Source organism: Mustela nivalis (genome assembly GCF_964662115.1).
Source record: "Mustela nivalis genome assembly, chromosome: 1".
In the NCBI taxonomy this organism is placed as follows: Eukaryota; Metazoa; Chordata; class Mammalia; order Carnivora; family Mustelidae; genus Mustela; species Mustela nivalis.
The window spans coordinates 113,886,647-113,908,247 of record NC_139020.1 but is presented as its reverse complement, the minus strand read 5'-3'; the positions used below and the strand labels follow the sequence as shown (position 1 = coordinate 113,908,247).

Below are 21,601 nucleotides of genomic sequence, written 5' to 3'. Positions count from 1 at the left end.
ATTTTGTTATATTTATTTTTGAAAGAGCGTGAGTGAGTACGGTGGGGGACAGAGGGAGAGAGAGCTCTTAAGCAGGCTCCACATTCAGCATGGAGCCCGATGTGAGGGTCGACCCTGAGATCATGACCCAGCCAAAATCAAGCCGACTGAGCCACCCAGGCACGCTGTCAGGAAGAACTATAAAAATATAAATTAACAGGGGCGCCTGGGTGGTTCGGTGGGTTAAAGCCTCTGCCTTCGACTTGGGTCGTGATCTCAGGGTCCTGAGATCTAGCCCGGTATCGGGCTCTCTGCTTGGTGGAGAGCCTGCTTCCCCCACCCCCCCGCCCCCCGCCTGCCTCTCTGCCTGCTTGTTGATTTCTCTCTCTGTGTGTCAGGTAAATAAAGGGAATCTTAAAAAAAAAAAAAAAAAAAAAAGATATATATATATATATATATATATATATATATATATATATATAAATTAACAGCATTCCACTGTTCTAGATTCCCATCACACTCAAAGTAAAATCCATTATAACCATGGTCTACCAAGTCCTATGACCAGCCTTTTGCTGATAACTTCCTGATCTCATCTCAACTCTGTGCTTGGCTGAAGCTACTTGGACTCTCTTCTTTAACATCAAAGTAGCTCTCCTCTTAGGCCCTTTGCACTTGCTATCTATTCTGTGCGGAATGTTCTTCATATCTATCTGTGGCTGTTTTCGTTATAATATTCCTTCTCTTCCTAACACCTTTTTTAGGTCACAACCTCTCAGAGAAACCTTCTTGACCATGTTATGGTCACTTTTATGTTATTTTACTGTTTTTTATACACATACACACATACCTGAGTGTGCACACCACACACACACAATGATGTACAGATATGTGGCCTGGTTCTTAAGTGTATGTATGTGCCTAATTTATTGTCTGTTCTAAGTTCCATGACTGTAGACACTTTGTTATATTAATCTCTGCTACTACCACCTAGAAGATTCATAGTAGAAAGTAGTTACTCACAACAGAGTTAAGGAGACCGAGGTTATGAAGTTATTAAAATTCTTAAGTGTTTTTTAATAGTCATTAAATGAGTATAAATTTTTAAAATCAGTGACAGCACACACTGGGTAGATAATTAAAAGTGATGTTTAAAAATTTTTCTTTTATTATTTCTGGCACTTGAAAAACTTCAGGGTCTCTGTTTTGACTGTAAAATTTATGTTGCTTTAAAAATAATTAGCAAATGGGACACCTGGATGGCTGGTTAAATTTCTACCTTTAGCTCAGGTCCTGATCTCATAGTCCTGGGATCAAGCTCTGCAGGGAGTCTGCTTCTCCCTCTTTCTCTGCCCCTCCCCACTGTTTGTGTTCTCTCTCTCTCTCTCTCCCTTTCTGAAATAAATAGAATCTTAAAAAAAAAAATAATTTGCAAACCAACAGATTACTTTCTGTCTGCCTATCTGCTCAAAGGTCTTAAGGCTGTAGGTTGGTGAGCTTGTGTGTGTTTGTGTATGTACTGTATATGTATATATAGAAAACTCTGAAAGTACACTGAGGTGTCAAATGATTTTCTAATTTTATCTGCATATTTTTATTAACATCTCAGAAATTTTCGCACTGATAGATAAAAGTATGAAATTGTAAGACCTTGGTTTAATTTAATATTCTTTCCTTTTATAGTTGCTATGCTGTCTGTTTTACCTGGCCTTTTGGTTTCTTGTTAACAAGTACTTCTAATTTTTCCCAGGAGAAGTGACTTGTGTGTACTTGAATCAGAGTTCTTATATATGAGGCAAAGATTCTTCCTCAATCATAATACTACATACTTCACCTTAACTAGAATATAGACAGGGATGACATACTTCTTGTTTACTATAATATCCCTCGTACTTGCATAATTCTTTTTTTAAAAAAGATTTTATTTATTTATTTGACAGAGAGAGAGAGAGAGAGAGAGAGAGATCACAAGTAGGCAGAGAGGCAGGCAGAGAGAGAGGGGGAAGCAGGCTCCACCCTGAGTGGAAAGCCCGATGTGGGGCTCGATCCCAGGACCCTGGGACCATGACCTGAGCCAAAGGCAGAGGCTTTAACCCACTGAGCCACTCAGATGGCCTACGTGCATAATTCTTATTCTGGGGAGATCATTTAATTTTTCTGAGCTTTATGCTCTTCCTCTGTAAAATGAATGGGCTTTACTAGATGACTTTTAGTTATAAATATTACAAAGATTACAAAGCATTATTTTTTATAAGATTTAAATATGATCTCAGAGCCATTTGTTAATATGTGGGAAAAACCTTGCTACATAAAATGCTTTATTTTAGTAGCATTCTCTACAATGAATTTTAATTACATAGCATTACAGGGTGAAGGAGGCTTTATAGGATATGACAAAACTGCTTTCTAAAATGTAATAAATGCTGGAGTCTGCTCACAGTCTATAGCAGACTTTGTGACATTTAGGTTTTGGTGTATCAATTTGTGTCAGGATAAAAAGCTGGATATTTTACAGATGTCATTTATGAATAACTTTATGTGTTTAAATAAATGTTTGAAATAATAGAGCCATTTGTATTTTTAGCCAAGTAAGATTAAGTATAGATTGGGCTGGGCGCCTGGGTGGCTCAGTGGGTTAAGCCGCTGCCTTAGGCTCAGGTCATGATCTCAGGGTCCTGGGATCGAGGCCCGCATCAGGCTGTCTGCTCAGCAGGGAGCCTGCTTCCCTCTCTCTCTGCCTGCCTCTCTGTCTACTTGTGATCTCTCTCTGTCAAATAAATAAATAAAATCTTTAAAGAAAAAACATAGATTGGGCTTAGATCATTTGGTTGTTTAAAAAAATTATTTGGATTTTTTTGTGGTTTCTGTAAAAGTGGATGTTATTGTTCCTTTTTCCTTACAGAATCAGAATTCCCTAGGGTTCCATTTTAACTCATGTCTTTAGAAGATGCAACTCATGACTTTTCCAGAGCAGGTCATATGTGCTACATTCTATTATGTATTGGAGTTGACATGAATTCTGACTTGTTTTTCTGGAAATTAGAGATTTCTATAACTTTACTGATGACTCTCTTGGATTCTAATTTGCTATTGGTGTAAGGAATTTGAATATTTATTTGATTATTACCTTTGCTGAATGAAGCTTTAAGGTTGAATTGCTGTATAAATTCTATAAAATGTGTAATTCTTTGCTTAGTTTTTTGGTAAGTTTGAGTTTCCATATTATAGCTGTCTACTCATTCACTCAATAGATGGTTTCATGCAAGTGTCATGTCCTGTCTGGGAGTTGGTGAAAATGTTTAGATTTTTAAAATGGAATTATGTTAAAGTAATTAATAAATATTTAATAAATAAAAAATTCTTTTTAATAGAATTATGTTAAAATAAAACACATAGTATTAGGGACAATATTACACATTGAGTTTGTATAACACTTATAAATATTTAATATATATATATTTTTAAAGATTTTATTCATTAGAGAGAGCGAGTGCACCCTTGCACAAGCAGGGGGAGGGACAGAGGAAGAGGGAGAAGTGGACTCCTGGCTAAGCAGAGAGCCTGGTGTTGGATTTGATCCCAGGACCCTGGGATCATGACCTGAGCGGAGGGCAGACGCTTAGCTGCTTAACTGATTGAGTACCCTAAGCGGCCCCCAATAATAGTTCGTTTACCAAACAGACACAGGCTGTGTTTTCCACCCAGGCACCCTAAAAAATATTTTAATGAGAATCTTGAGCTAGCTTCCATGAACATAACTTTTTAACAAAAATAGGTCTTGTGCATGAAATAGTTTCAGGTAATTCCTGATTAAGATTTTGAAATTGATGATCTTTTCAAATTCTTGGTCATTGTCACTGATGAGAATGTTGTCTGCATAAGTAGGCATATTTGTGAAAGGCAGGTGAGTGTTCATTTCCCTTTGCTCCTGATTGACAGGAATTTATTTATTGCCCCTTCCTCCTGATTGATAGGACCTTTTTTATCCCATAATTAGAATTTAAGTAATTTTTTATCTCTAAGTTGTCCTTTAAAGGAGTAATCATTCATTAAGTTGAGGTTCTCTCCCCCCCTTTCATTGACATATGTAATGCTTGAATTTTCCTGGCTAAATTGAATAGATTTTGAATAAAGTAATGATGAACCTTTTTCGGAGGTATATACAGAAGTTGGTTTACCTACTTTTTCTTCCTTTAATCCTTAATTAACTTTGAATAATTCTCTTTGTGGATGTAGATTATAACACTGACTCCTCAGTGATTCATTCTCAGCCCCTTCCTTCCAACACTCTGAATCCACACAGTTTGTTAGTGTATGTTAATTGTCAAAAATATCAAGGATTGCTTGAAAGAAGTTAATCAGTTTGCAGAATTCTACTTAAGCCATATTTTAAAGTCAATAATTAGCATTAGCCAAATCTGTAAATTGAGATTTATTCTTCCTAAACTTTTTGAATTCACTTATTTATTAATTATTATTATTATTTTTAAAGATTTTATTTATTTATTTGACAGAGAGAGATCACAAGTAGACCGAGAGGCAGGCAGAGAGAGAGGTAGAGGGAAGCAAGCTCCCTGCTGAGCAAAGAGCCCGATGCGGGACTCGATCCCAGGACCCTGAGATCATGACTGAGCCGAAGGCAGCGGCTTAACCCACTGAGCCACCCAGGCGCCCTTGAATTCACTTTTAACTTATAAACTGAGGAATAGTTCCTCCTTTGGACAGCCAATATGTTTTGTTTGAAACAGCAGAGAGTGATATTCTCATATCCCTTCTTTTTTTTTTTTTTTTTTTTTAAAGATTTTATTTATTTATTTGACAGACAGAGATCACGAGTAGGCAGAGAGGCAGTCAGAGAGGCAGGAGGAAGCAGGCTCCCTGCTGAGCAGAGAGCCTGATGGGGGCTGGATCCGAGGATTCTGGGATCATGACCTGAGCTGAAGGCAGAGGCTTTAACCCACTGAGCCACCCAGGCACCCCTCTCATATCCTTTCTTTACCAAAAAGCTAAAAATGGATAAACCAAAGGTTTTGAATATTTTGTTTAGATTCATACATTATTTTGATAACATTTAGCTTGGAATTTATATCTGCACACAAACTTTTACTTTATGAAAAGATGTTTTGTGAAATTATGTCTTACTAGATCTTCAGAGTTTTCCAAATGAATTTTTAGCAGAAATTTACCTCTTGTTTTCATTGTGACAGCAGTATCAGTATGGAATATTATAATGTCTCCATAATATGATCTTTTTTTGTTTTAGAGTTTTCTTCTGGCATTTTGAGTATTTCATCCCTAGGAGTTTGTTTTGGTACTTTGCAAAAACAATCAATGGCTTTGCAAGAAAATCTTCTATGCAGACATTTCAACCATTACTGTTAACTTCAGCATAGTTCTTAACATGTAGAATCATCACTCAACAATCAACACTTCTGAAAAAGTTTTCTTCTGGATTAGTGATTGTTGTGTTTTTTTAGCATGCTGTCAAGTGCATCTGTTCTGTTACTCAAATGTGGTACCTTTTTAATTTCCTTTGCCTATTTGGAAATTATGAAGTTTTGACATTGTCCTTGCAAGCTAATATATTGTGCAATTTTCAATTGTATGAGGCATTCTGGCTCTAGCTCTTACTTGGGTAGTCTTGTAACTAACTGCTTTTTTTTTTCTTTGTAACTGGTTTCTTAATCTGATATTGTTGTGACTGATCTCATAAAAGAACTTTGTCTCTTATTTTGTGTTTGCAGAACTTTAGAGTACAAATCTTTCTGTATGAAATGGATGTTTTGTGTTGAAGTCCTGTATGGTTTGCTTCTACCATGATTCATTTAATGTCTTTGATAAATGACTTTATCAAAGAAGATAATTTGGGCCATTGTGTTTGTATTCTGAATGTGATCACTTTCCAGCACTATTTATTGAAAAGTTTGTCCATCATGGTGGGAAAACAATGAGTAAAAAATCTCCTTAAGTATGAAAATGAAACAATATATGTCTTAAGGTTCAGAAATTGATATGTATATATGTATTTTTCTGCATTCTTAAAATGTTTTAAAATTATGTTGAAAGATAAAATGAACATTTAATAAATAAAATAGAAAATAATAATTCATTTTAGTTAATGCAATAAATGTTACTCTTATGTAAGATCAGAAAATCAAATTTTCAAAGTGTTTTAGATCTGTAAATGCCTACAATCCCATTTAAATGTTTATATGCATCTGTTTATTTCAATTTTTTTATTTAAATTTGAGTTAGTTAACATATAGTGTAATATTAGTTTCAGGGGTGGAATTTAGTGATTCATCACTTATGTGTAACCCTCAGTGCTTATCACAACAGATTATGTGCATTTAATTTCAATTCAAAAATAAATGTTTTTTAATAATTAAAAAGAAAACAATGAAATTTTATCAAGAGTCAGAGTTTGGCTAATTAATATCAAAAGCCAATAATAAATATCAAGAAGTAATAGTCCAAAAAATAATCGATTGTATTCTAATAGGAATACCTCATATAAATGATGATGATAAGGAAACAGCCATATAAAGCTTATAAGTAGGAGAAATATGAAAAATAAGAGCACATTAATAGCAAAAATTTATGAAGAGGCAAAGAAAGATGAAATATTTTAAGAGTGAGCACAAAGCCAAGAAGTGATGACAAACAAATTGTGACTAAAATAATTTTGGATGATTCAAATGGTAACACCAGGGGGAAAGTTACATAATTTTGTTTAAGTAATAATTACTGTATTTAAATACTTTACAGAGCAAGTCAGACAAATAAAATATAATTTTAGCAAAGATGTAATTTTAGCAGTTGGTAATTTTTGAATGGTTGTACCAAATAGAACAACTTCTTAAAATCACCACGAAAATTTATAAACATGGGGGTGCCTGTGTGGCTCCATTGGTTAAGTGTCTGACTCTTGATTTCAGTTCAGGTCATGATCTCACAGTTGTGAGATTAGGCCTGGCATTGGGCTCTATGCTGAGCATGGAGCCTGTTTTTAAGATTCTCTGCCTCCCTCTACCTCTCTTAAAAAAACAAGAACAAAACCCAAAACCCTTATAAACACTAATATCTTATGTAAGACTATTGACATCTTACTTATTTCTGGCTGTTTAAACACCCCAACATTTGGTGACCTAAAACAACTATTGTCATGTGTTTGGGTAGGGGTTGGAGGGGACAGCTTGTCTGTACATCAGTTGGTTTTGGTTGAGTGGCTTGTGTGGGTGGCTGGAGGATCGAGCATGTCTGGTGTCTCATCTGGGGTGGCTAGAATGGCTGGGACTGGCCTGGCTTCTCCTGCCCTTTGGAGTCTTTCATTCTTTAGGGCTTTTCTCTTACAATGTGGGTCTGTCTCCAGCACGGTAGTCAGACTTCTTAATGTGATAGCTGGTTTTTCTTAAGGCCTAGGCCTGGAAATGACACAAAATCATTTCTGCTACATTCTTTTGGTCAAAGCAAGACACAAGGGTACCCCAGATTCATTGTAAAGGGAAATTAACTCTACCTTTTGGTGGGAGAATACCATGTACATGGAGGGATGAGAAGACTTCTTGGTATTCATCTATATATACAGTCCATTGTATCTTTTGATACACCAGTAGGGTGTGCCATGACCCAAGTGTTTGGAACCTTTAGAAAAAATTTTTCCCCATCCCTAAAACTCTCAAACAGGGAGTCTACTTGAGACTCTCCCTCTCCCTCTGCCCTTCCTCTCTGCTTGCTCATGATCTCTCTCAAATAAATAAATAAAATCTTAAAAACATAAAAACATTCAGTGAGTCCATAGCCATAGTCCTATACTCTTCAATAGATTTTGGAAAGGACAGGATGATTATGTCCTATAGAATTATAGAAGAAAGTGCTGTGGTAGTTGAGTAATATTTAAATGGAAGACAAAGACTATAAACTACAAAATTTATACTTCGAACCAGTGGGACCTAAATGGTAAGAATTGGGAACTTTTCAGTGCCAACTATGAATGTGTAACATGTCTTCAGCTAACTTTCCTAGAGTACTGTTTGCCATGTATAAAGTGCATCTCAGCTTTCATCCTTTCCTGAAAGCAGATGAGATAGTGTTGCTTTTAACCAGGTCTAAGCATGAATGGGGAGTAAACCTGAGTGTAAGCTGTTAGTTTTAAAGACTGATTGAGAGGGCGAGTGGTGGGAGGCAAAGGGAGAGGGAGAGAGAGAATCGTTAAGCAGACTCTCCACGTGGAGCCCAACATGGGGCTTGATCCCACAATATTGAGATTATGATCTGAGCTTGAAAATTGAGAGTCTGCCACTTAACCAACTGAGCCACCCAGGCACCCAAAGCCATTGGCGTTAAACAGCCATATGTTATCTTTGTACTCAGGTCAGATCCTTTTATAATTAGCAGTAGGTCAAATGATTCATTGCTGATTATTTGCTACATATATATATGTCACTAGAAATAATACTGTTCATGCCCAGAAATAGAATTGAACCTTAGCTTTCGTGTTGGTAGCTACCCTCACCCACCAAATGTCTGACTGTGGCTTTATTATACCCTTCCAGGTTTTGTGGTATAAAACAGAAGACAAGACCTGAGATGTACTCAATTCTGTGGATAAAACCATTTTTTGGGTCTAAAACCTAGGTAAAGTTTTTGGGTGGTCACCAAGCACCTTGAATAAGGTCTGGATCAGAATCTGTAACTAGTGAAGATAGTAGAACACAACACAAGGAAAATGGGGAAATCAGATAAAGGGAGAAGGTTAGGAAAGAGTTCATTTGGTACCTGGCTTCCAGGAACATTGACAAGGCTGCTTTTATTTCAGCCTCTGATTCTTTCAAGTTTTGTCCAGCTTCTTATTTTTAGCATATGAAAAGTAAGGTTGTGAATTCTGCCTCAGGCAGAGTATAGAATGGAACTAATTGCAGGCAACTCTGTGGAGCAGTTCCGCACAAGAAGAGCAGTAGTTAGCTGGTAGGTTGGCCCAGTGGCATGCAGTTGGCAAGTAGGAGACAACTCTTTACTCAGTTGCTTTTGCATTAACAACATACTTCTCACTGTAGTGGAGGTGTTGAAAATATGTTGTCTAGATAATTGGCAGTTTCCTAAAATACTTCTTAATCCTCTTCAAGTGTATATAAAATTTGGTTGAGGTAATGCTCTGTCTTGGAGAATGTAGATGGTAATGCTTTTATAGTTTTAAAACAGTGACAGTGCTACACAGGAAAACATTGTGTTTTTTTCTCCCTGGAATATATGGATTTTTTAAAGAAGTGCTACTGAGTAATTATATAACCAGCATATGAAATCATATAATTTCGTGTTGACATATATAAACCTCCGTGTAAACTGTCACCTGAGTGAGCATAGTAACAGTTACACCGCAAAAGTTTTCCTATGCCACTTTAGAATTCTGTTTGCCGTCTCCTTATTTCTAGACATTCACTGATCTGCTTTCTATCGTTATTGGTTAGTTTGGCTTTTCTAAATGGAATTAATGTAATTATTTTGAAACACAGTAGTTTTATGGTTATCAATAAATTTTTTTTATTGCTTAATACTATTACACTATATGGATATATCATAATTTATTTATCCATTGACCTGTTGATGCATATATTAGTTACCTATTACTATACAGTGGATTACCCACAAAATTTAGTGGCTTAAAACAATAAACACTTACTATCATGGTTTCTGGGCCAGGAATTTTTAAAGAGCTGGGTTGCTCTGGCTCAGAGTCTTCTGTGAGATTGCTGTTAAGGTGTTGGTTGGGCCACAGTCAGTTGAAAGCTTTACTGGAGCTGGAGGATCTACTTCCAAGACAGGGCCATGTACATGGCTGTTGGATCCAAGCCTCAGTTCCTCCCAAGGATCCTTCTCCCTGGGCAGGAATTCTTGAATGTCCTTACTACATGGAATGTAGTTACTACCTAAACAAGTGATCCAAGAGCAAGGGCAAAGAGAAAGCTGCATTACTCTTCATGACTTAGTCTTCTGTTAGAAGTCACACATTGTCACTTCCTCCAGATTACCATTTGTTAGAAGTATGGTACTATAACCAGCCTTTTCTCAAGGTGAGAAGTATCAGACTCCACTTTTGAAGAGAGCAGTGTTAAAGAATTTGTGGACATATTTTAAAGCTACCACAATGAATATTTGAGTTGTTTCTGGGTTTTGGCTATTAAAAATAAAGCTGCTTATAAAAATTTATGTAAAAGTTTACATAGGTATATGCATTTATTTCTTTTGTGTAAATAGGAGTAGAATGGCTAATTCATAAGGTAGGATTATGTTTAACTTTTTACAAAACTATTTGTATAGTGAAGACTACAAAACATTGCTAAGAAAAATTAAGGGAAGAGAAAAGAACTTATTTTATTATTGTTTATAATAATGTTAATATTCATTCTTTGTTAAATTAAAAAAAATTTTAACTTCTTCAAAGAAATTAAAGAAAACCTCACAAAATTTGGAAATTGTTTTCTGAAGTTGACTATGTATTTTACAGCAGCCATGTCTGAGAGTTCTGGTTGTTTCACACAATCAGAACAGTTGGTATGGTCATTCTTTTTAAATTAATCATTGTTTTAATTTGCATTTTCTTAATAACTAATGATGCCGAGCATCTTTTTTGTGTGTGTTTATTTTCCATTAGTGTATCTTCTTTGGTGAAATGTCAGATCTTTTGCACATTAAAAATTTCTGGAGTTTTAAAATCTTACTATTATTTAGTTGAAAGAATTCTTTCTGTATTCCAGATACTTTTTTTTTTAAGGATTTTATTTATTTGCCAGAGAGAGAGAGTACACACAAGCAGGCAGAGAGTCAAGTAGAGGCAGCGAGAGAAGCAGGCTCCCTGCCGAGCAAGGAGCCCGATGTGGGACTCGATCCCAGGACCCTGGGATCATGACCTGAGCCGAAGGCAGACGCCCAACCAACTGAGCCACCCAGGCGTCCCTCCAGATACGTTTTTTTGTCAGATAAATGTTTTGCAGATATTTTCTCTCAGGCTTTTACTTTTTCACTTTTATAACCATATCTTTTGAAGAGCAGTAGTTTTTAATTTTGATTGTCAATTTATTGATTGTCTTTTTTTATATATAGTTTTCTTTTTGTGTCCTACCAAGAAATGTTTACCGATTTATTCTGTTTAGATTTGTGATCCATTCTGAGTTAAATTTTCTATATGTTTGCATGGTAAGGGTCAAGGTTTATTTTTTTCAGCATATGACTCTTCAGTTGTTTGTTCTAACACCACTTGCTCAAAAAATTATCTTTCCCATATTGGCACCTTTTGGAAGGCAGCTGTTCTTGCCAGTGTACCACCAGTGCCACATTGTTGGTACCTTTTGTCTAAAAAAAAAGTGTGTGTCATTTTGGGGCTCTATTTAGTTTCACTGATCTTTTTGCTTATCTTTATTCTAATAGGATAATAGCCTAATTACTGTAGCTTTCATAGTAAGCCTTGAAGTCAGGTAGTATAGCTATTCCAGCTTTGTTCCTTTTTATTTTTTATTTTTTTGGAAATTGGCTTGCTATTCTAGGTCTTCTACGTTCTCACATAAATTTTAGAATCAGAGTTTCAGCTTCTTCAGAAAATCTTACTGGGATTTTGAGTGGTGTTGCATTGAATGTATAGATCAGTTTGGTAAAACTTGACATCATACTAGTATTGAGTCTTCCAGTCCATGAACACAATTTGTCTCTCCATTTATTTAAGTTTTCTTTAATTTTCTTCGTAATGTTTTGTAGTCTTCACTGTACAAGTCTTATATATCAGATAAATGCCCAAGTATTTCCTATTTTTTGATGCTACTGTAAATATATTTTTTAAAGATTTTATTTATTTATTTGACAGACAGAGATCATGGTAGGTAGAGAGAGGGGAAGGAAAGCAGGCTCCCTGCTGAGCAGAGCGCCCGATGCTGGGCTGGATCCCAGGACCCTGGGATCATGACCTGAGCCAAAGGTGGAGGCTTTAACCCACTGGGTCACCCAGGTGCCCCTACTATAAATATTTTTTAAAGTTTGGTTTCTAATTAGTTGTTGCTGGTATATAGAAATTGATTTATGTATATTGACTTTGTTCCTGTGGCCCTGCTAAATACACTTACTGGTCCTAGTAGACATTTTTGTAAATTCCTTATTATCTGTATTGCCAATCGTATCACCTGTGGATAAAGATAGGTTTATATTCTTCCTTTCTAATATTTCCCCTTTTTCCCATTTTTCTTGCTTACTTGCATTGCTAGGATTTCTAGTACGATGTTGAATAGAAGTGATGAGAGCAGACATTCTTTCCTTGTTCTTGATCATTGCCATTAAGAAGCCTTTCACCACTAAATATGTTAGTGGTAGGTTTTTCATATGTGCCTTTTATTAATTTGAGGAAGTCCCCTTCTGTTCCTGGATTCTTGAGAATTTTTGTCAGGAATGGATGTTGTATTTGGTTAAATGCTTTTTGTATCTGTTGAGATAGTCCTGTAGTTTTTGTTTTAGTTTGTTAACATGGCAAATTATAGTCATTGTCTTTAAGTGTTAAATCAATCTCGCAATTCCAAAATCCCAATTAGTTATGATATGTTGTCCCTTTTATATGTTGTTATTATGTATTAGTTACATATTAAGAATTTTTGCATCTGTATTCATGAGGGATATTGAGGGTTCCCTTATTTCCATATGCTTACCAACACTTGTTCTTATTTTTTTGATATTAGCCATTCTGACTTGTGTGAGGTGATAGCTCATTATGATTTTGATTTGCATTTCCCTGATGATGAGTGATGTTGAGAATCTTTCTATGTGCTTGTTGGCCATCTGTGTATTGTCTTTGGAAAAATGTCTACCCAGGTTGTCTGCCAATTTTAAACCAGATTGTTTGTTTTATGTATGAATTCTTTTTTTTTAAGTTTTTTTTTTTTTTTTTAATTTATTTGAGAGGGAGTGAGAGCGAGAGCAAGAGATATCACAAAGGGAGAGAGAAAGGGAGAGGCATACTTCCCACTGAGTGGGGAGCCTGATGTGGGGCTTGATCCCAGAACCCTGAGATCATCACTTGAGTGGAAGGCAGATGCTTAACCCAACTAAACCGTCTAGGTGCCGGGTGTATGATATCTTTATGTATTTTGGGTATTAACCCCTTATCAGATATATCATTTGCAAATATCTTCTCCTAGTCAGTATGTTGCCTTTTCATTTTATTGATGATTTCCTTCACCATGCAAAAGCTTTTTAATTTGATGTAGTCACAATTGTTTATTTTTCTTTTATTTCCCTTGCCTGGGGAGATAGAATCAGAAAAACACTAAGGCCAATGTCCAAGAGTTTACTGTCTGTATATTCTTTTAGGATATTTATGGTTTCAGGTATCACATTTAGGTCTTATTCTGTTTTGAGTTTGTTTTTGTGTATGGTGTAAGAAAGTGGTCCGTTTAATTCTTTTGCATGTAGCTATCCAGTTTTCCCAGCAGTATGTATTGAAGAGACTGTGTTTTTCTCTGATGTATATTCTTATAGATTAATGAAACATGAGTTTGTTTCTGGGTTCTTTATTCTGTTCCATTGATCTGTGTGTATGTTTTTCTGCTAGCACCATAATATTTGATTACTATAGCTTGGTAGTATAGTTTGAAATCTGGGATTGTGATGCGTCCAATTTTGTTCTTTTGCAAGATTGCTTTGGATCTTTGGGGTTCTATACAAATTTTAGGATTGTTTGTTTAAATTCTGTGATAAATGCTATTAATTAGTTTTACGAATTTTGACAAACACATACAGTTGGATCTTATACCACACTCTATACGCATGACAGTTCTTGTAACCCTAAGAATACCCTTATTTATTCCTTTGTTAGTACCCTTCCATCTACCCCTGACCACTAGAAATTTCTGATTTATTTTTTTATCCCTATAGTTTTATCTTTTTTGAGTGTCATATAAATGGAATCATATAGCTTGTAGCCTTTTGAATATGATTTATTTTACTTAGGTAAATCTATTGAGATTCATATATGTTGTTGTATGTATTAGTAGTTGTTCTTTTTTATTATTGAGTAGTATTCAATTGCATGGATGTACCATAGTTTATTTCTTTAAGGATGTTTGGGTTGTTTCCAAGTTTTGGCAGTTAATAATGGGAGTTGCTATAAATGTTTGGTTATAGAGTTTGGTGTAAATTTAAGTTTTTTTTTTTCTTGGGCAAGTGCCTAGGAATGGGATTGCTAAGTTTTATGTAAGTATAGCTTTAACTTTATAGTATATGGGTTTTTAACTGTAGATTCTATTTCTTTTATTCTGTTTAGGTTATTGATTTTTTACTGAGTGAGTTTTGGTAGTTTTTGTGTTTCAAGGAATTAACCCATCTTGCTTGTTGAATGTATAGGCATAAAATTATTCCTCAGTTCCCCTGATTATTCTTTTTAGTACTTGTAGAATCTGTGGTTTTGTCATCTCTCTTCTTCTTGGTATTTAAAGTATTTTTTTTTAGAGTTGGGAGGAGGGACAGAGGGAGAGAGAGAGAAAGTGAGAGAGAGAGAACCTCAGGTAGGTCCCACACCCAGCATGGAGCCCAATATGAGATTTGATTTCACAACCCTGAGCCAAAATAAGAGTCAGACACTTAACTGATTGAGCCACCCAGGTGCCCCTGAAGTTTGTGTTTTAAAATTGTTTCTTGATCATTTTGGCAGGAGGTTTATCAACTTTATTGATCTTCTGAAAGAATTGGCTTACGGTTTCGTTGAGTTTTGGTTACTGATTTTCTGTTTTCTGTTTAGCTGACTTCCGATCATCTTTATTATTTCCTCTCTTATGCTTAATTTGAATTTAATACTTTGGATTTAACATATTACAGAAAATGATTTTTTTCTCTCGAAGCAAATTGGCATATTTTTAAATCCTGTAGTACTCAACCCAGGTGTGGTGTGTGTGTGTGGGTGTGTGTGGTGTTGGTGTTCAGCATTTAGTAGCAAGATTTCAGAGAAAACGAAATTGATACTGTTTTTAATGAGAAGGATACAGGATTTTTTTTGTTTTGTGTTGAATATTGATATATATATATTTAAGTATTTCACTTATTTATTTGACAGAGAGAAACAGTGAGAGCAGGAACATAGTGAGAGCAGGGGGTTTGGGAGAGGGAGAAGCAGGCTTCCTGAAGGGCAGGGAGCCTGACACGGGGCTCAGTTCCGGGACACTGGGATCATGACCTGAGCCGAAGGCAGACAGTTAACAACTGAGCTATCCAGGCACTCCTAAATACTGATTTTTGTGCCCGTTCATCTGACATTTGTTTCAAACTCTAAATGTAGAGTATCTATAAATTATCGCAGTACTCAGAATTTCCATGACAAGCCCAGTGAAATTCCCACACATAAAACTACTAAAGTTTAATATGTGGCATTATTTAAGTGGGGCAAAATATTGTCATAAGGAATAAAATTTTGTTCTTTTCTCCAGTCTTAATAGTCATTGAACCTAAAGGACTATATAATGTTTACTCGAATTAATAATATAAAACATTTAAATCTCGGGCGCCTGGGTGGCTCAGTGGGTTAAGCCGCTGCCTTCGGCTCAGGTCATGATCTCAGGATCCTGGGATCGAGTCCCGCATCGGGCTTGCTGCTCAGCAGGGAGCCTGCTTCCCTCTCTCTCTCTCTCTGCCTGCCTCTCCATCTACTTGTGATTTCTCTCTGTCAAATAAATAAATAAATAAATAAATAAAATCTTAAAAAAAAACAAACACATTTAAATCTCTAGGTCTTCCCAAATGAGAAACCTCTAACTAAGATATAAGGCAGTTTTGGAGTTGTTTTTACTTGAGGTGTTTTGATACGTTAAAGTAAGAAATTCCTAAAAAAAAAAAAAAAAAAAAAAAAGTAAGAAATTCCTGCAGTAAATGAAGTAGAATTTTTGTTACTCTCTCAGGTTGTTTTTCAAAGCTTGAATTAAAAATCAGGGAAATAAATTGCTCTATTGTTTGAGCACTCTATTTACATGGTAATGCAGATTTGATTTTTCTCTGTAATTAGAAATAATTTTAATTTTTAGACAGATGAAATTGACTTGAAAGTTTCAGTTTCTTTTTAAATGCTTATTTTTTATGTAGTCTTCAGTAAGAAGTATAGGTGTTATTAGAATTGAGTACTGGTAGAAGGATGTGTTACTTATCAACCTATATATTATTTTTTGTTTACTTTTCTAGTTGTTTAATGTTACATTTTATCTTTCAGATCCTATTTGACCAAACTCAGAGATCAATTAAAGCACAGCTTCAGAACTTTGTTAAAGAGTAAGTCAATTGCAATAAAGAGAAAGAAAAGCAATCCATTAATGATCACATTTGGGAGTTGTTATCTTTTGGGAGGATTTTATGGACTGTGATTTACTGAAAATACTGGAGTTTTTGTTTTTTTGCTTTGTAAAATGTATATTGCATTTCCTCATGAATACTCCATAACGGAATCAGACTTCATGCCTTTCAGTGAATCATTTATACTATGAAATTTGTATTCAGGATACATAGCTAGGATTGTTATAGATTAACAAATAAAATAAATAATGACCATTCAAAATCAAAGCAGGCCTCAAAAGTGGTTGAAATACTATTAGTTAGTATAGTTGAGGCTAATTTACCATTGTCTCAATATGGTATTTTCTTTGAAAAGAAGATAATGGAATATATGAGAATGAATCATGAAAGTGCATGTTTTTTGCTACATGTGAGCCTTTTGTGTCACATTCGTCCCATTTTATATGTGAAATAAAATTAAACTGGAGATAAAAACGTGAACTTTCCAGATAGGAACAGTTTCCTTTCCCACATTAATAATTCAGTTTTTCTCTTTTAATTATTGACAGAATATATAAAATTTCAGATAAAGTTGTTTATGCTACAGTATTCAGGATAAATTATAGATGTTAAAAGCTATAAAAAAGTGGCACATCTCATGAATATAATGCATTGCCGTTTAGTGGTTTAGAATTCATTGTCCTGTTAGTGATGTCTCACAGATTCTTTCCAAATAATAGACTAATGTTCAGAATGTCCTTATAGAATGTATGCATGAAAAATTATGGCTTCTTACAAAGACTTTAAATAGAGTCTTTCTCGGGTCTACTTTATTAGTATTTTAAAATCAGTGTCTTCAAATCATTTTGCCTAGTTCTCTGATATAATAAAGTGCTTATCTAAGCTCATTAATGGAATCAAATATTTCAGATTTTCAGAATACTGAAATGGAAACCATTACCCTTTATGGGTATACAGTTCTTTTTACCAAAGATTGTATATGTGTGTGTTAGAAGGATATATTTGTGTCATTTGGCATAGTAATTTCCCTCAACAAGATACAAGTGATATTTCTTTTGTTTTTTTTTTTTAAGATTTTATTTATTTATTTGACAGAGATCACAAGTAGGCAGAGAGGCAGGTGGAGAGAGGAAGAAGCAGGCTCCCTGCCGAGCAGAGAGCCCGATGCGGGGCTCGATCCCAGGACCCTGAGATCATGACCTGAGCCAAAGGCAGAGGCTTTAACTCACTGAGCCACCCAGGCGCCCCACGAGTGATATTTCTTAAAAGTGTGTTTTGTATTTCACCCATAGTAGGATTTATGGAAGTTTTACTCTTTTTATTTTTTAGAGATCTTAGAAAATTTAAAGATGCCAAGAAGCAATTTGAGAAAGTCAGTGAAGAAAAAGAAAATGCACTAGTAAAAAATGCTCAAGTACAAAGAAACAAACAGCACGAAGTTGAAGAAGCCACGAACATTCTGACAGCTACAAGAAAATGTTTTCGACACATAGCTCTCGACTACGTACTTCAGGTATATTTATTATTTGTTTTCAGAAAATGCTAACTAAACATGTCATTATTTTTGAATGATCGCACTGTAAAGAACTAGTACTGTTTTCTTGAGTCTAAAATTAAATGATGTTGTTAAGACTTTTCACTTGAGTGTGTATCTGTGTATGTACATAAATATATGTGTATACCTTTGGTTCTGATTCTTTCCCCTTTTCACTTAACGTGATACTTTCCCTCATTTTAAAATGTTGTAAAAAACATTTTAATTGCTTTATTTTATTCTGTGGAGTTGCTGTGTTAATTAATACTACTTATCAGACAGCCATTTTTTACTGGCAATAGTGAAAATACAGTATTCAGTAATGGTAAATGATAACAACATCTTTGGATATAAATCTTTTGCCATATTTCTGATTATTTCTTTAGAGTAGATTCTTAGATGTATTAAGGCATACCATGGTACCAAATGAAAAATATTTCTAGAAGTGGTGTTCTTATATTTGCATTACTTTCTCTTTTTTAAAACTAGAGATCAGTATTTGCTAAGTTGCCTGGTGATCTTCTGGTTCTATGTGTAATTGAAATCAGTTTGAATGTGATATGTCTCCAGAGGGACTCGAGAGACATGAAAAGTGAAGGCAAAGCATACATTATTTCACATGTACATGATGTATTTTTACATATCATGAGTTGAAAGCTTTAAAGCTTAAGAAATTAGTTTGTCTGAATCTCCTTTTACAAAACAGCAGTGAAGTCCCCAGAGATTGCTGACTAGCAATCACAGATCATTTCTTCAGAAAAATGCACAAGTAACCGTGTACAAATTAGTGATTAAAAACTACTTAGATAACTTTGCAAAACAGTAGAAAGTGACTTTTTTTTGAAGTTTCTATTCACTAAGTGGGAAGTTAGAAAATGAAGTACATTCCACTTATTAGTGAGAATCTTCTAGAATGGAATTGTCTGTATTTCCTATCTTCTATTAGCTATCTCCCATTTACTGTACTTCCTGTGGTGGTATGAATATTATCTTCCTATCCCATTCCACTGAAATGGCTCATGCTAAGGCTTACTCATTAGATACAGTTTAATTCTTAACCAACTTGACTGTTGTGTTTCATTGAGATAGTGGACCACAACTCTCTTTTTTTGAAATATACTTTTGTCTTGATTTATCTTAAACCACTTTTACATTGCACTAACTTCTATTTATTAACTTCTATTACTTTGTATTTCTTTTCACTTTTCACCTTGGGCTTCTTTCCTTTATCCAAAATCTTTTCGACCTCTTTTTCAGGGTTACCTCTTTGGTCCTATTCTTTTCTGACCTTTTGATTTCCCTGACAGTCTCATGCCTCTTACTTGAATAACCATAATATATAGATGACAAAATCTGTTTTTCTCAGATGTCCCTCTTTCTTTTTGATTTACAACTGAGAACTGTCTTCTTCTAAATGGCTTTTTTTTTTTTTTTTTTTCTTGCTCTTACCTAACTGAATGCTGAAATCTTCTTACCCAATCCTAGAGATTCTTATGGACAGTTACATCAGATATTCTCATTCTCAGCTGCTATATCTAAAAACCAAATTAAAAAATTCTGTGTATTGGGGCACCTGCTGGCTCAGTTAATTGAGCATCTGTCTCTTGATTTTGGCTCAGGTCATGATCTCAGGGTCATGAGATCAAGCCCTGTCAGGCCCCATGCTGGGTGTGGTGCTTGCTTGGGATTCTCTCTCTCCCTTTCTCTCTGTGATCCACTTCCCTATCCCCTGCTGTGCATACTCTCTCACTCTTTAAAAAAAAAAAAAAGAGAGAGAGAGAAAAAGTTCTCTGTACCTCTTAAGTCTGCTCTTCTTACCTTTGATGCAGCCCTAACACCAGTTTTAATTGTTTCTTGTTTTGAATTTTAAGATGTTCTCACAAAATTGGTCTTCTCAATTTTACCTGCCCTGTTACCACTTTGTTCTCTGTTCTGTGGTCAGTTGTACAAGTTTTTCCAGGCAAAGTGAATCATTCTTGCCCCTGCCTTTGCTGTGCTGTCATAATAGTATCATACACATTGCTGTTAGAACACTTAATCACATTTATTATAATTATTTGTATCTCTTTTCTACGTCTAGGTTATATTCTCTCTAGTGGTTGGAAAATAAATTATCCATTTCCTTTAGTGTTCATCTAGTAGTTTTAAGTTAGGCCCCCATGTCCCCCATAAGTATTACCTTATTTAATTTTTCTGATGAGAACTCTTGTGTCATTTCATTATATGGCTAAAATGGCTATTTTAGGGCATAGTAAGTAATAAATATCCAAATTTATAAAGTTTGTCATGTTTTAGCTTCTGTACATATTTGACTTTACTTTTTTATTCAAGTAAATGCTATTTTTCATTGCCAGACATAAAAAAATAGATAAAACAGAAACACTTTTGGCATTTTCCAAAGTCTAAATAATAGGTTATCTATAGCCTCTGCTTTACTTAGAGCATTTGAAAGTTAATATTTTAGTTCTCAAAACTGAAGAGGCCTTGAAACAGACATACAAAGGAAATTAGTGCTTATTTGAGCATAGTTATTTGGATTTTTCTTGGTGTGTTTTTAGTTTTCTGATCAGTGCTTTAAAATTATAAAACAACAGGCAGAATATTTAGTGGGAAGAACATATCAAAAGGAAAGATATTCTGTAATCTTTTGACGATATTAGCAAAAAGTGAATGATTCTTTTTTTGTATAAACATTTAATTTCATTAAGCTGATATATAGTAGACAAAATATTTGTTAAGAATTTCTAGAGTTGGGACAGATACCACAAAGGCAACTTTCATAATTTACTGATCTTTCAGTAAGTTTAGTCTAATTAAAATATTATTTAAAGTCTGTTAATTTAGTTAACAAATATTTATTGAGTCCTCACTCTGTACCAGTTGGAGAATGCAGCTGGGAATAAGGAAGACCTTGATCTTATGGAGCTCACACTTTAACTGGGGAAAAGACATAAGTAAATAAGAAAATATGAGGTGGTTATGAATGCTATGAAGGAAATAAATAGAGTTGTTGTACTAGAGAGTACATAGGGCCTACATAGACCTTTCAGAGGAGCTAGTACTTCAGCTGGAACCTGATTGGTAACAGGTATCCTTCTGCCTGTCTGGGCAGACAATTATGACATGAAGACAGAACAACTAGTTTGAAAGTGTTGAGGTGGGAGTAGTTTGGGATTGGGGTTGGAGCACAGAAAGGTAAAGTGGAAGAAAACTGGGTGGGTTAGAGAGGTGAACATCACAAAGGGCCATGCAGGCTACACAAGGAAGTTGGAAGGTTTTAAGTTGGACATAGAACAATCTTATTTATATTTTGAAAAGATCACTGTTTACTGTGTGGCAAATGGGTTGTAGAGAGTCATGAGTATAGAGGCTAGTTCATAGGCTATTGCAACAGTCTAGAAAAGATAAGGTGGTTGGTAGTAGTGGTAAAAGTGATGAGAGTTTGCATTAAGGATCTGTGTTGAAGGGTCTAGATGAACAATTAGATAAGGAGGATGGGGAAAAGATGAAATTCTGAGAAATTCAAATGTCTATCAAAGTGATAGTTTTATCACTACAGTATTTATGACTTATGCATGGCCAGTTTTTCTTTGAGTTGAAAATAGATGAGAATTTCATTGGCATGTTTGTCTTAACTGTTTTTACAAAACGTGTCTAAGGGTGAAAAACTTGAACTTTGATTTAATTTACTGTTCTGGAAAAGTATCAAACTATCAGAATAAGCAAATTTTACAATATTGCATTGTAGATTAGTTTTTAAAATAAATGTTTGGGTGATTAACC

General features: G+C 34.9%; 1 protein-coding gene across 6 annotated transcripts in view; it reads left to right on the top strand.

Moving 5' to 3' along the window:
- ACAP2 (ArfGAP with coiled-coil, ankyrin repeat and PH domains 2) overlaps positions 1–21,601 on the top strand; it is a 140,067-nt gene that overhangs the window by 60,423 nt on the left and 58,043 nt on the right. For all 6 annotated transcript variants that reach the window (XR_014302912.1, XR_014302913.1, XM_082699600.1 and 3 more), the window contains exons 5-6: positions 16,205–16,263; positions 17,614–17,797. Coding sequence is in view for 4 of the 6 variants with exons in the window: in XM_082699600.1 (XP_082555726.1) it covers positions 16,205–16,263; positions 17,614–17,797 (243 nt within the window). In the remaining 2 variants the exon portion in view is untranslated. The remainder of the gene's footprint in view (positions 1–16,204; positions 16,264–17,613; positions 17,798–21,601) is intronic.